General features: G+C 41.0%; 1 protein-coding gene across 6 annotated transcripts in view; it reads right to left on the minus strand.

Annotated features, from left to right (window-relative positions):
• cab39l (calcium binding protein 39-like) overlaps window positions 1-12,914 on the minus strand; it is an 83,928-nt gene that overhangs the window by 18,767 nt on the left and 52,247 nt on the right. For all 6 annotated transcript variants that reach the window (XM_041211218.1, XM_041211222.1, XM_041211219.1 and 3 more), the window contains 3 exons: window positions 10,328-10,496; window positions 3,207-3,266; window positions 3,007-3,072 (listed from right to left, as the gene is read on the minus strand). In XM_041211218.1, coding sequence (XP_041067152.1) covers window positions 3,007-3,072; window positions 3,207-3,266; window positions 10,328-10,496 — 295 coding nt within the window. The remainder of the gene's footprint in view (window positions 1-3,006; window positions 3,073-3,206; window positions 3,267-10,327; window positions 10,497-12,914) is intronic.

Raw genomic sequence — 12,914 nt, forward strand, 5'->3', positions numbered from 1 at the left:
ACAGCAACTTGCATTTGTACAGCATTTTACATTCCAAGTTGCTGAAAAAATGAATGAAGGCATTTTTGACATTGAGCCACAGAAAGGGATAACAGAAAGGTGAGAAGAAGCTTGGTCAACGAAGTAGGTTTTGGAGCATCTTAAAAAGGAGATAGAAGTAATGAGGTTTAGGGAGAGGCTCCAGAATTTAGGGCAAAGGCAGTTGAAAATACGGCCGCCAATGGTGAGGTATTAAAATCTGGGACGCATAAGATGTCAGAATTTGAGGAGTGCAGATATCTTGAAGGCTTGTTGGACTAGAGGGGTTTATAGAGATGGGGAGAGACAAGGTCATGGAGGGCTTTAAAAGTAAGGATGAGGGCTTCAAAAAGGCAGTTGGACTTGGAGCTGTTTTAGGTCAGTAAGCACAGCAGTGACGTGCGAAAATTTAGTGAGAGTTAAAATACAAGCAGCAGAGTTTTGGATGAACACAAGTTGATATAAGGTGGAAGATGGGAGGCTGGCCAGGAGAGCACTGGAATTGTAAAATCTAGAGGTGGCAAAGGTATTGATGAGGGCTTTAGCAGATGAGCTAAGACAAGTTGGAGTCAGAGGATGGTTATGAACAGTGCTTAGAGGTTAAAGAGTAACTTTGTTAAGTTTAAGAATAAAGAGTCTGCTATTTAAGATGATGAGGAGAAGGAATTTCTTCTCAAGAAGGTTGTCAGTCTTTGGAATTCTGTTCCAAAGAGCAGTGGAAACTGGATCATTTAATAAATTCAAGGCCAAGTTAGACAGATTTTTGTTATACAAGAGAATCAAGGATTACGGAGGCAGGCAGGAAAGTGGAGTGCAGGGCACAATCAGATCAGCCATGATCTTATTGAATGGCAGAGCAGGCTTGATGGCATGAATGGCCTACTCCTTATGATCTGATAACTATGGTTAGTTCACAGAATTGTGAATTGTCAGATCATGGACTTGGGCTTTAAACTCAAGCCAGATTTATGTAAAAGACAGAAAAATCAATATAGCCGATTTCACTTGATTACAAAATTTAAATTGCATCCTTTCAGGTACAACAACAGAAAAGATGTGATATTTTGTTTACTCAGCGATACGAAACTGTAACATGATGCAACTTTTTAGCCACCATGGAGCCTCCAATGGATTGAGAAGCACTGGAAACTCACTCTCCTAGCAATACCTCTGATACCCTTTAATGTTTTATTGGGATATAGGAAAAATAATGGCACCTTGCACAGTTCAATAATGATGATTCATGAACCATTACTAGGTGCGAGACACAAATCTATCTGCATATATTACTTAGCTCCTTTAATGATTAAATAAATCATAACAAGCACTGTTAAACTGTTAAATTAAACTTATTTGCATACAAAGTATTGTCTATAAATGGTCACTTGGTAGAACAGAATTTGATTATTGCTGTAAAAATGAGACATGCCGTTGAAGCTTTTCATCTTGCATTTATTAGGACAGATGCAAGGGTGCCAAATTTCAAATTTAGCAACAATTTTTATAGTATGAGAAAAGGGTGCTGATTGGCTGGCAAGTTGACTCTTATTGGCCGATGGGTTGCCATGACGGAACCACCGTCCCCCCATGCTTTTATTTAATTCAAAAAAGGCAGCTGTACATGTTCCTTATTCAGTGCCAGTGTGATGCCAGGTATGTAGGCTGTAAGTCCTAACGACTGGTGGATCCTATCAAACAGCATGCCCTTTTGGCTGTTCGCAATAGGCAAGGTGCTCAAGCTCACTTAAGCTTGCTAGAAGTTCCGTGCACTCATAGGCATGTACCTGTCCGCTGCAGGCAAAAAGGATATAAATTGCTGCTTCCTTTGAAATTTGGCATTATTGCATCTGTCCTGATGAGTGCAAGGTGAAAAGCTTCAACAGCGTGTCTCTGAATGCTTCCACTACCATGGAATTTTATAGTTATCAATTAATTCCACCCCATCCCCATCTCAAAAAAATTAGATTGAAGTCCCCAGCCAAATCTCTAATAGATATTAAAAATGTTAATTAAGGACTTAAAATGCAATAGGTCGTGGACTATCATACCTATGTCTAACCAAATCAATGTACAATAGTAGACCAATTCTTAAAAACAATGGTGCTTTAGTGGTAATTTACTATTTTTAAGCATTACAGATATGTATTAACATGTTCAAAGTTGTAGACAATGTTTTCTTACATATGTAAGTACAAGTTTATTTTAAATAAACTAAATGAAGCTAATATTTCGACAGTTAGTAAACAGTATCAATTCTGCTGTTAGCTATGGCCAGGCACCGCTGAACAATTCTTCTCTACATCCATCCTATCAAACTCCTTTCATAATTTTAGTCCTCTATCAAGTACCCATTTAGCCTTTCCTTTTCTAGAGAAAAGAGGCTCAGTTGTTTCAGTCTTTCTCAATAACTATGCCCTTTGTTCTGGTAACACCTTGAAATCTTTATTGCACTTTCGCCAGTCCTTCTATAATCTTTTTGTAATATGCAGATCAGGAATCTGCACAGTACTCAAGTGTGGTCTGATCAAGTTTCTACCCAAGTATAAAATAATTTCTGCTTTTGAACTCTATTCACTTGATAAGTTTCACATATTCCTCATGGAAATGCCTTGACCAGAGTCGACATGCCTGGTTTGAATTTAAACAAAAGCTTGGCAGTTAACTGTTCCCTGGTGCATTCTCCATGACAACGCCTCTACCAATCAGAGTCCACTTGTCAATCAATCAGCACCCACTTCTCATGCAGAATAAATTGTTGCTCCCTTTGAGATTTGTTATTCTGTCCTGATGAGTGCAAGATGAAAAGCTTCGAAAGCATGTCTCTTTTTTCAGCAATAGTCAAGTTTTGTACTACCAAACGACTACAAAAAAAATCAGATTACCTTCAGAAAGAGGGAAATCTGAACGAAGCAAGTAACTTGATAAATGCTGGCACTTATTTGTAAATATTAAGTATGCTACACAATTAAACTAAATTTCTCATGTTACCTTTAAAGACTGCCTTTTTGTCACATAGTTTTCGGAATGCAACAACTTCTCATAGTCATTAAATACCTTGAAAGAAAAAATAAATTTGACCAAAATTAGAAATTCAGTTCTTTTTAGAAGTTCATTAAACACACGCAAATAAACATTAAAATGCAAAAGAAATTTAAAGCCAAGTACCAGAATTGGTTTTGCTTACTTACCAGATCATAGTTCTGTTCTAAAAACTGTCCACACATGACTTTATGTCTGGTGAGTAAGTCCTGTAATAAAATATTGCGGAAGTTAACTTTAAACCTAGGAAAAATATAATTTACAACTCAAAAACTGTATCTAGCTAGAGGGTTAATGCTCTTCAATCCAGAATCTTTCAAAGATAAAAGTCTCAGGATCTGTTTGACATACTTAGAACTTGCCAACTGAGAGCCAAAATACTGAATGTACCTACAACAACAACTTGCATTTATATAAGCACCTTTAATGTAGTAAAACATTAAACAAGGTCCTTCACAGGAGCGTTAAAAAATATTAGACAGGAAGCCACATAAAATATTAGAGATGATCAAAAGCTGCTCAGAGTTCAGTTTTAAGGAGCATCTTGAAGGAGAGTAAGTAGTTGAGGGGTTCAGGGAGGGAATTCTGAAACTTGTTGGCAGAAAAATGCATGCTCACCAATGGTGGAGTGATTAAATTGGAGATGGTTAAGAGACAAGAATTAGATGAATGCAGATATCTTAGTAATGGGAACCAGTGTAACTCAGTGGGCACTAGGGTGAACTCAGATCAGTGCAAATTAGGATACTAGCAGAGTTTTGAGCAACCTGGAGTAAAACATGGGAGGCTGGCCAAGAGTGCATTGGAATAGTCAATTTAGGGGCAACAAAGACATGGAGGAGGATCTTAGCAGATGAGCTGAGGCAGGGGTGGAGACAGGTACTATCATAGAAGTGGTAACAGGTGGTCTTTGTAATGGTGTAGATATGTTGCTGGAATGCAAGGATAACAGCCGGATTCTTCACTCTGCTACAATTGAGAGGAGATTGCGAAAGGAGGACCCTGAGCCAGGCAGTCAGCAGTACCGAGAGGAGAGCGTGAGAGGATGACCCTGGGCCAGGCAAGTCAGCAGCACCTTGCACCTAACATCATGGATAAACATAAGATCATTGGTTGGTGTGAAACTGCTGTTAGGGAGTGTCATCAAGTAGCTGAGAATTAGAAAAACTCATTCTTTTTAAAAGGGGTTGCTTACATTTAAGTAAGAAACACAAGCAATAGGGAACTAAAGTTAATTTGAGGCCAGGATAATAAAGTTGCGTAACTAAGCCAGAGTAAAATCAAGTTAATGCAAGGGAAGTCAATTAAAGCCACGGCAGGACAGCTCAGTCAAGTTACAAGACAGGCACTGCACACATGGGAAGTCGTGGACATTACCGGTGTCCTAGATGACTACATGTGCAGGAAGTGTCACCAGCCGCAGAACTTTGAGCTCTGGGTTTCAGGCTCAAGCGGTGGATGGAGCCAATGTATCCGCAAAGTTGAGAGCTATGTGGATAGCACGTTCAGGGAGGTGGTCACACCACAGCTTAGGAGCCTGGAGGCAGAAAGGGAATGGGTGACCGCCAGGCAATCCAAGAGAACTAGGCAGGTAGTGAAGGAGTCCCCTGGAGTCCCACTCACCAACCAATTTTCCATTTTGGATACTGGTGACGGCACTGGCTCCTCAGAGGAGTGCAGTCAGAGCCAAGTTTGTGGTACCACAGGCAGTTCTGCTGTACAGGAGGGGAGCAAAAGGAAGGGAAGAGCAGTAGTAATAGGGGATTTGTTAGTTAGGGGAACAGACAGGTGTTCCCGTAGCCGTAGACATGACTCCAGGGTGGTATGTTGTCAGGGTCATGGATGTCACGGAGCAGCTGCAGGACATTCTTCTGGGGGAGGATGATCAACGAGAGGTTGTGGTCCATGTTGGTACGAATGACATAGGTAGGAAAATGGATGAGGTCCTGGAAGCAGGCGTTAGGGAGCTAGGAAGGAGACTGAAAAGCAGGACCTCTAAAGCAGTAATTTCAGGATTATTCCCAATACCACATGCAAGCAAGTATAGAAATAGGAGAATTGAGCGATTAATCATCCAAAATTGGCTAAGTGACAGGGAGCAAAGGGTAATGGTTGATGGTAAATGGTTTCCACAGGGCTAAGTGTTGGGGCCCTTGCTGTCTGTTGTATATATTACTGACTTAGACTTAAATGTGGAGGCACGATTGGGAAATTTGCAGATGATACAAAAATTGGGCGTGTATTTGATAGTGAAGAGGATAACTGTCAGCTCCAGAATGATATCAATGGTTTGATCATGCGGGCGGAGAAGTGGCAAATGGAATTCAATCTGGAAAAATGCGATGTAATGCATTTGGGGATGGCAAACAAAGCAAGGGAATATCCAATAAATGGGAAGGTATTGAGAGGGATTGAGGAAGTGAGAGACCTTGGAGTGCATGTGCACAGGTCCTTGAAGGTGGCAGGACAGTTGGCCAAGTAGGTCAAGAAAGCATATGGAATGCTTTCCTTTATTGGACGAGGTATGGAGTACAAAAGCAGGGATGTACTGATGGAACTGTATAAAACGCTGGTTAGGCCACAGCTGGAATTTTCTCTACAGTTCTGGTCACATTACAGGAAGGACATAATTGCTCTGGAGATGTACAGAGGAGATTTACAAGAATGTTGCCAGGGCTTGAAAATTGCAGCTATGAGGAGAGATTGGATAGATTGGGGTTGTTTTCTTTAGAACAGAGACAGCTAAGGGGTGACCTAATTGAGGTGCACAAAATTATGAGGGGCTGAGGTAGATTAGACAGTAAAGACTTGTTTCCCCAAGCTGAGGGGTCAATTGCAGGGGGCATAGATTTAAGGTAATTGATAGAAGGATTAGAGGGGACATGAGGAAAAATGTTTTCACCCAGGAGGCTGGTGGGCATTTGGAATTCACTGCTCAAGTTGGTGGTTGAAGCTGAAATGCTCAACTCACTTAAAAAGGTACTTGGTTCTGCACCTGAAGTGCTGTAACCTGCAAGGCTATGGACCAGGTGTTGGAAAGTGGGTTTAAAATGAGTGGCTAGATTCTTTGTTTTTTTTTGGCTGGCGCAGACACAAGGGGCTGATTGGCCTCATAACTTTTCTATGGTTTCTAATTGCTGCAAACCATCTTCTTAAAACCCTCTCCCCTGAGCTCTCCACCTTCACCTCCAACATAAGTGTGAGGAGCTCATGGACTTCTTTGTCACTAAGAGCAAGACCATTCAATCAACTGCCTCTGCCACGTCTCTCCCTTCCATTAGCCCACCAGGCCAAATTTCCTATCCTATCATGCTTCCCCTTGCCATAGCCCTGAAACTCACATCGTTCTCTAGTTTCTCTCCCATCTCCCTCCCATCATTCCCTCTTTAGGCCCACCCTGTCCATGAGAACCATCATCAGCTCCCACAATCCTTTTCTCAAGAAACTGTTGATCACTTAACTTTCCCTCCTTAGGTGCTGTCCCTCTCTTCTTCAAATCTATGACATTACCTCTCTCCTCAAAAAAACAATCCTTGACCCCATCATCCTTGCAAATCAAGCCAATCTCCAACCTCCCTTTCCTCTCCAAAATCCTTGAATGTGTTGTCACTTCCCAAAGCAGTTCTCATCTTTCCCAGAACTCCACATTTGAAACTCTCCAATTTATGCCCCTGCCATAGTGCCAAAAGAGCTTTTACAAATGACATCCTAGGTGACTATGACAAAGGTAAACTTTCCCTCCATGTCCTATTTGACCTGCATGCAGCCTTTGACACGGTTTACCACACCATCCTCCTCCAATGCCTCTCCATTGTCATTCAGCTGGTGGAACTGCTCTCATCTAGGTATTCTTACCAAGCTAATGGTGGCTGGAGAATCACTTGCAAAGGCTTCTCCTTATGCTCCCACACAGTTATCTCTAATGCCCCCCTCCAAAAGTATATATTTAGGACCCTTCTATTTCTTATCTACATGCTACCCCTCGGTAACATCGCCCAAAACCACAGCATTAGTTTTCACATGTAAATTGTGTTTGACTAACTTGCTTGAGTTTTTGATGACAGGTAACAGAGAAGGCTGATGAGGGTAATGCAGCTGATGTAGTGCACATGGACTACCAAAAGGTATTTGATAAAGTGCCACATAACAGATGTGTCAGCAAAATTAGAGCCCGTGGAATAAAAGGATCAGTAATAGCATGGATACGAAACTAGCTAAGTGACAAGAAACAGAAAAGTAGAAAATGGTTTTTTGGACTGGAGGAATGTTTACAGCAGGTTTCCCCAAGATTTGGTGCAAGGACTCCTGTTCGTCTTGATCTATATTAATGACCTAGACTCAGGTGTACAGAGCACAATTTCGAAATTTGCAGATCACACAAAACTTGAAAATATTGTGAACTTGAGGAGGATAGTGTAGAACATCAAAAGGACAGGTTGGTGGAATAAGTGGCTGATGAAATTTAATACACAGAACTGTGAAATGATTCATTTTCATAGGAAGAACAAGGAGAGGCAATAAAAAATAACTGGTATGATTCTAAAGAGAGTGCAGCAGAAGAGGAACTGGGGTATACATGCACAATTCATTGAATGTGGCAGGGGAGGTTGAGAAGCCAGTTCATAAAGCAACAAGATCCTCTGTTTTATTAATGAAATACAAAAGCAAGGAAGTTATATTAAACCTGTACAGATCACTGGTTTGGCCTCAAATGGATTAATGCATTCAGTTTTGGACACCACACTTTAGGAAGGACGTGAAGGCCTTAGAGAGAGAGTACAGAAAAGATTTGAGAATGGCTCCAGGGATGAGGGACTTCAGTTATGTAGATAGATTGGAGAAGCTGGGACTGTTCTCCTTAGAGGAGAGAAGATTAAGAGGAGATTTGATCATAGTGTTCAAAATGATGATAAGTTTAGACAGTGTAGATAGGGAGAAACTGTGCCCATGGGTGGTAAGATCAAGAATCAGAGGACACCGATTTAAGGCAACTGGCAAAAAAAGCCAGGGAGATGAAAGGAAATTTTTTTTAATGAATGGGTGGATAGGATCTGGAATTCACTGCCTGAGTGTGTGATGGAGGCAGGGTAAGTTATCGTTTTCAAACAGGAATTGGGTAATTACCTGAAGAGAAAAAAAAATGCAGTGTTATGGGGAAAAGGCCTTTATTGCAAGGGGGATGGGGTACAAAAGTAAGGGAAGTCTCGCTATAACTGTACAGGGCATTAGTGAGACCATACCTAGAGTACTGCTTTAGTCTCCTTACTTGAGGGATATACTTACATTGGAAGCAGTTCAGAGAAGGTTTACTAGGCTGCAAGCTGGGATGAAGGGATTTGTCTTATAAGAAAAGGTTGAGCCTATACTCATTGGAGCTTAGAAAGAGGGGAAGTAACTTATTGAAACATTCAAGATTTTGAGGGGGCTTGATAGGGTTGAGGCTGATAGGAGATTTTCCCTAGTGGGAGAATCCAGAACTTGGGAGCACAGTTTAAAAATAAGGGGTCTCCCAAGTAAAACTGAGATGAAAAGGAATATTTTCTCTCTGATGATAGTTAGTCTTTGGAATTCTCTTCCACAGAGAGCAGTGGAAACTGGGTTATTGAACATATTCAAGGCCAATTTAGACAGATTTTTAGTCTACAAGGGAGTCAAGGGTTATTGGGCAGGCAGAAAAGTGGAGTTAAAGCTAAAATCAGATCAGCCATAATCTTATTGAATGGTGGAGCAGGCTTGATGGGCTGAATGGCCTACTGCTCTTATTTCTTATGACCTTATGAGTGGAACTGGATGAGTCATTCTTGCACAGGCTTTTTGGGCTAACTGGCTTCCTTCTCTTCTGTTACCAGTCGATGATTCTACGTACACGGATGACACCCAGCTCTTCTTTACCATCAACTCTGACTTCTCCACCATTGCCAAATTATCAGACTACTTACCAATATCCAACACTAGATGAGCAGAAATTTCTTCCAATGTTGGGAAGATTAAAGCCATTGTTTTTTGTTCCCACTTCAAGTTTCTTTCCCGAGCTACCGACTCCATTCCTCTCCCTGGTAACAAACTGAGGTTAAGCCAGCCTATTCACAACCTTATTTGACCCAGAGATGAGTTTCCAGCCTCGTATTCATGCAATCAATAAGACTGCCTATTTCCATCTTTGTAACATTACCCAACTTCATCCTATCTCAGTTCATCTGCTACTGAAACCCCCATTCGTGCCTTTATTACCTTTGGATTTGACTATTCGAACACACTCCTCACTGTTCATCCACAATCAACCCTCCATAAACTTGAAGTCAGCCAAAATTCTGCTGCCTGTGTGTTAACTCGCACCAAGTGCCATTTCTCCATCACCCCTGTGCTCACTGACCTATGCTGACCCCCCGGTCAAAAAACATCATGGTTTTAAAATTCTCATCCATGTTTTCAAATCTCCCTATGGCTTCCCCCCCTCCCTATCTCTGCAATCTTTCCAGCTCCACAACCCTATAAGATATCTGCATTTGAAACTTCTTGCACATCTCTGATTTTACTCGTTCTGTCATTGGTGGCCAAGCCTTCAGCTGCCAAAGATCTAAGCTCCGGAATACCCTCCCTACACCTCTCCACCTCGTTTTCCTCCTTTAAGAAACACCTTATAATCTACATCTTTGACTAAGTTGTGGTCACCTAATCCACTATCTCCTTATGTGGCTTGGTGTCATACTTATGCGCCTGTGAAGCACCCTGGGACATTTTAATTATATAGCGACTTTAACCTAATATGTTGTTGTTGATATTGCTGAGGGGCAGCACATACATAAGAAATCGGAAGGGGTCAAGGATAGATCTTGAGGAGCCAACTGAGGTGACCATGCAAAAGCAGGAAGAGAAGCCATTGCAGTTGATCCCAACTAAGAATGGCACCAGGCAAATGCAGTTCCACCCTCCTGACAACAGTGGGAAAAGGTTGGAGGATGTTGCAGTCAACTGTGTTAGAGACTTAGAAGTTGAGAAGGAAGGGGAGGGATAGTTTACTTTTGCCAGAGTCTCACAGTCATTTGCGACTTTGATCAGAGCTATTTCAGTACTGTGGCAGCAGCAGAAACCGGTTGGAAGGATTCAAAAGATAAATGGGAATTTATAATCCTGTGCAAGTAGGAGCAACAGCAAGGTCACAATAGCATGTAAAATATCAACAATGCAACAGTTAGCACGCCTGCATGACAAAAGAATGGAAACTTAAATATGATAAAATTAATGAAGCTGTTAAGTGAAATAAATTTACCTTAAATGTAGCAAAGGCATCTGAAGCAATGTCAAATGTTGACATTTCCACATATTTGAAGAAATCTCTAAAATGTTCTGAATAAAGAATTATTTTGGCAAGTGGTTCATGTCTGATGCATTCCCTCAGCATGATTCCACAGTTCAAGGCAATCTCTGTCGTTTCATACCTGAACAAGAGAAAAGTAAATACTTTGGAAGATTCTCAAAGTGCAAACATCAAAGTTTGTTATCGTCAGCATCACAGACTAAAACACTAACTTTAAATATTTAAAAACACCAGGCTTGGAAACCGTTAGCGTTTCACTGACACAAAGTGCTATGTATCCCCTCCCCCTTTTTAATTTTCCCTTAGGAACCATCCCCAATAATAATTTTCTGAAAATAAACAGAATAACAAAGATATGGAACAACATAAATATCATCATACTGGGACTTGGGAAGAAAACAGAAAATAAACAAATATGGATTTTTTGGCTTCTACAGAATGAAGCCCGTCCATAAAGACCTGAAGTAAAATGCACAGAACAGCTATCCTTATGCAGCAGCTAGCCATATTGAATTTTCCTCCCATCAATAAAGTATGTTATCCCCAATAGCACAGCAGCTTGCCATTTATCCCTATAATTATCCTTCTTTGAAGGACTATATTAATATGGCAGCTAGCAATCACAGTTGTGGATTAACAACAATTTTGATTAAAAGAAATTAGGCCTAATAGTATTTTAAGCCCTTTTCCATTCCTTATATTTTTCCCTTGCCCACTTTCACTTTGGCTGAGCATACAAAAAAATTGAAAACTGTCCTTTCAAAACACCTAAAATAATCATCTAAATTTTCCTTCCAAATTATGATATGCCTGCTGTGTGCCTCCTCGACTTCATTTTTACTTGGAGGTGAAAGCTATAGCATAAGGGTTGCAGGACAGTAACTCGCATTTTGCCAAGCTTACACTGTATTCATAGCACAAGAGCCATGAAACACTTATGCACTGGCCCCAGAATGAGTCAGATGATGAAATGGAGAAGACTGAAATGCAGTACCTGCTTGAAGATACACATGCACAAAAGCAGGGCTAATGCCACAGGGTGACTTTTAGAGCTCTCACAACATTTCTACAAAATTATACTGAAGACCAAGCAAATATGTGCAGTGTTAATGTTGCTACTGGGGCCGGTTAGCTCAGTTGGCTAGACACGTAACGTGTGGATCATATAACTGCCAACAGCACGGGTTTGGTCCCTGTTCCAGCTGAGGTAGATTTGGGACCTGGCTCCTCGCCTTTTGAATAGTAAAAAAAAATCACGGCATTTTTCCATGGTTTGACAAACAATTGCCAAGGATCTGCCTTCGGGCGGAGAACTCAAGAAGAATACTGCTACAAATAATCGTTTGGTAGTGCAGAACTTGAGTATTGCTGAAAAAAGATATTTTGTCAAAGCTTTTTGGCTTGCATTCATTAGGACAATCACAAGAAAACCAATGTCAGGGGAAGCAAAAGTTTACACTGTATGAGAAGTGTGCTGATTGGTTGGCAAGTGGATTCTGACTGGTAGAGGTGTTGCTATGTAAAGTGCACCAGTTAATGGTGGCTGACAGTTAACTGCCAAGCATTGTTTGAAATTTTAAACCAAACAGCTTGACTGTGATTGGTCAAGGGCATTGCCCTGAGAAATGAAGTGAATAGCTAGCACTTCTTTTGTTTAGCTCAAACAGGCCCAATATGTGTACATGTTCTGTCTGCAAAGAACAAGGCCCTGTGTATTAATATATATAGCTTCTGGTACACGCAAATGCGCCACAATGCAAGCCTGGCTGACAACCTTAAATTGGTTTCAGCTGAGTTCAAATTCCTCTACTCCCAACTATCCCACCACAAACCAGTGTCCACTGAGGATGCTGATCTAGGACATGCATTTTGCAGGATTCCGAACGACCTGTCTGATTTTTCACAAGCAACATGGTGTTTTACAGCATCGAGGCTTTTAAGACTAAGCTGTACATACACATCAGTAAACCTGACAAAGGGATGGGAATAAAAAAACACTCCACCAAAAGCCAGAAACATCTCTCTCTCTTTCACTATAACTTGAACCCCCTGCCCAATTTAGGTCATGACCCATAGCCCCAAAGAACTTTGTGAGGATAATGCATGTGAAATAAAAGGTTCTAAGTTTATATTGAAGCTTACCGTCAAGTAAATGACAGAAAGAAAGATGCTTGTTTACTTAAAAATATAAACTAAAGAACTTAACTCCGGTCAGAAATGCTGACCCAAAATTATCTGACACTTTTAGCATTAAATTCCCTAAGACTTGCACTCTTGTCACTTCTCGCAGACAGCCACCTATGTCAAGTAAATGGCACTAACCTGTAGTCACTACCACAAGCGCAATTACAAAGGCAACATCTTAAGCATATTAAGCAGGTTGACTATTTTGGGCAATTTAAATAGATGTACGTATATCATTAAAACATGATTACCTGTCATTAAATACCTTCTAGCAGCCCTACCAGTTTCAGTCATTCCCCCAAATGACCCCTCCATTCCCCACCCTATGGCCTCTAGAACTCCCACCTTTGTTGCT

This window comes from Carcharodon carcharias, chromosome 18 (genome assembly GCF_017639515.1).
Source record: "Carcharodon carcharias isolate sCarCar2 chromosome 18, sCarCar2.pri, whole genome shotgun sequence".
Taxonomy (NCBI): domain Eukaryota; kingdom Metazoa; phylum Chordata; class Chondrichthyes; order Lamniformes; family Lamnidae; genus Carcharodon; species Carcharodon carcharias.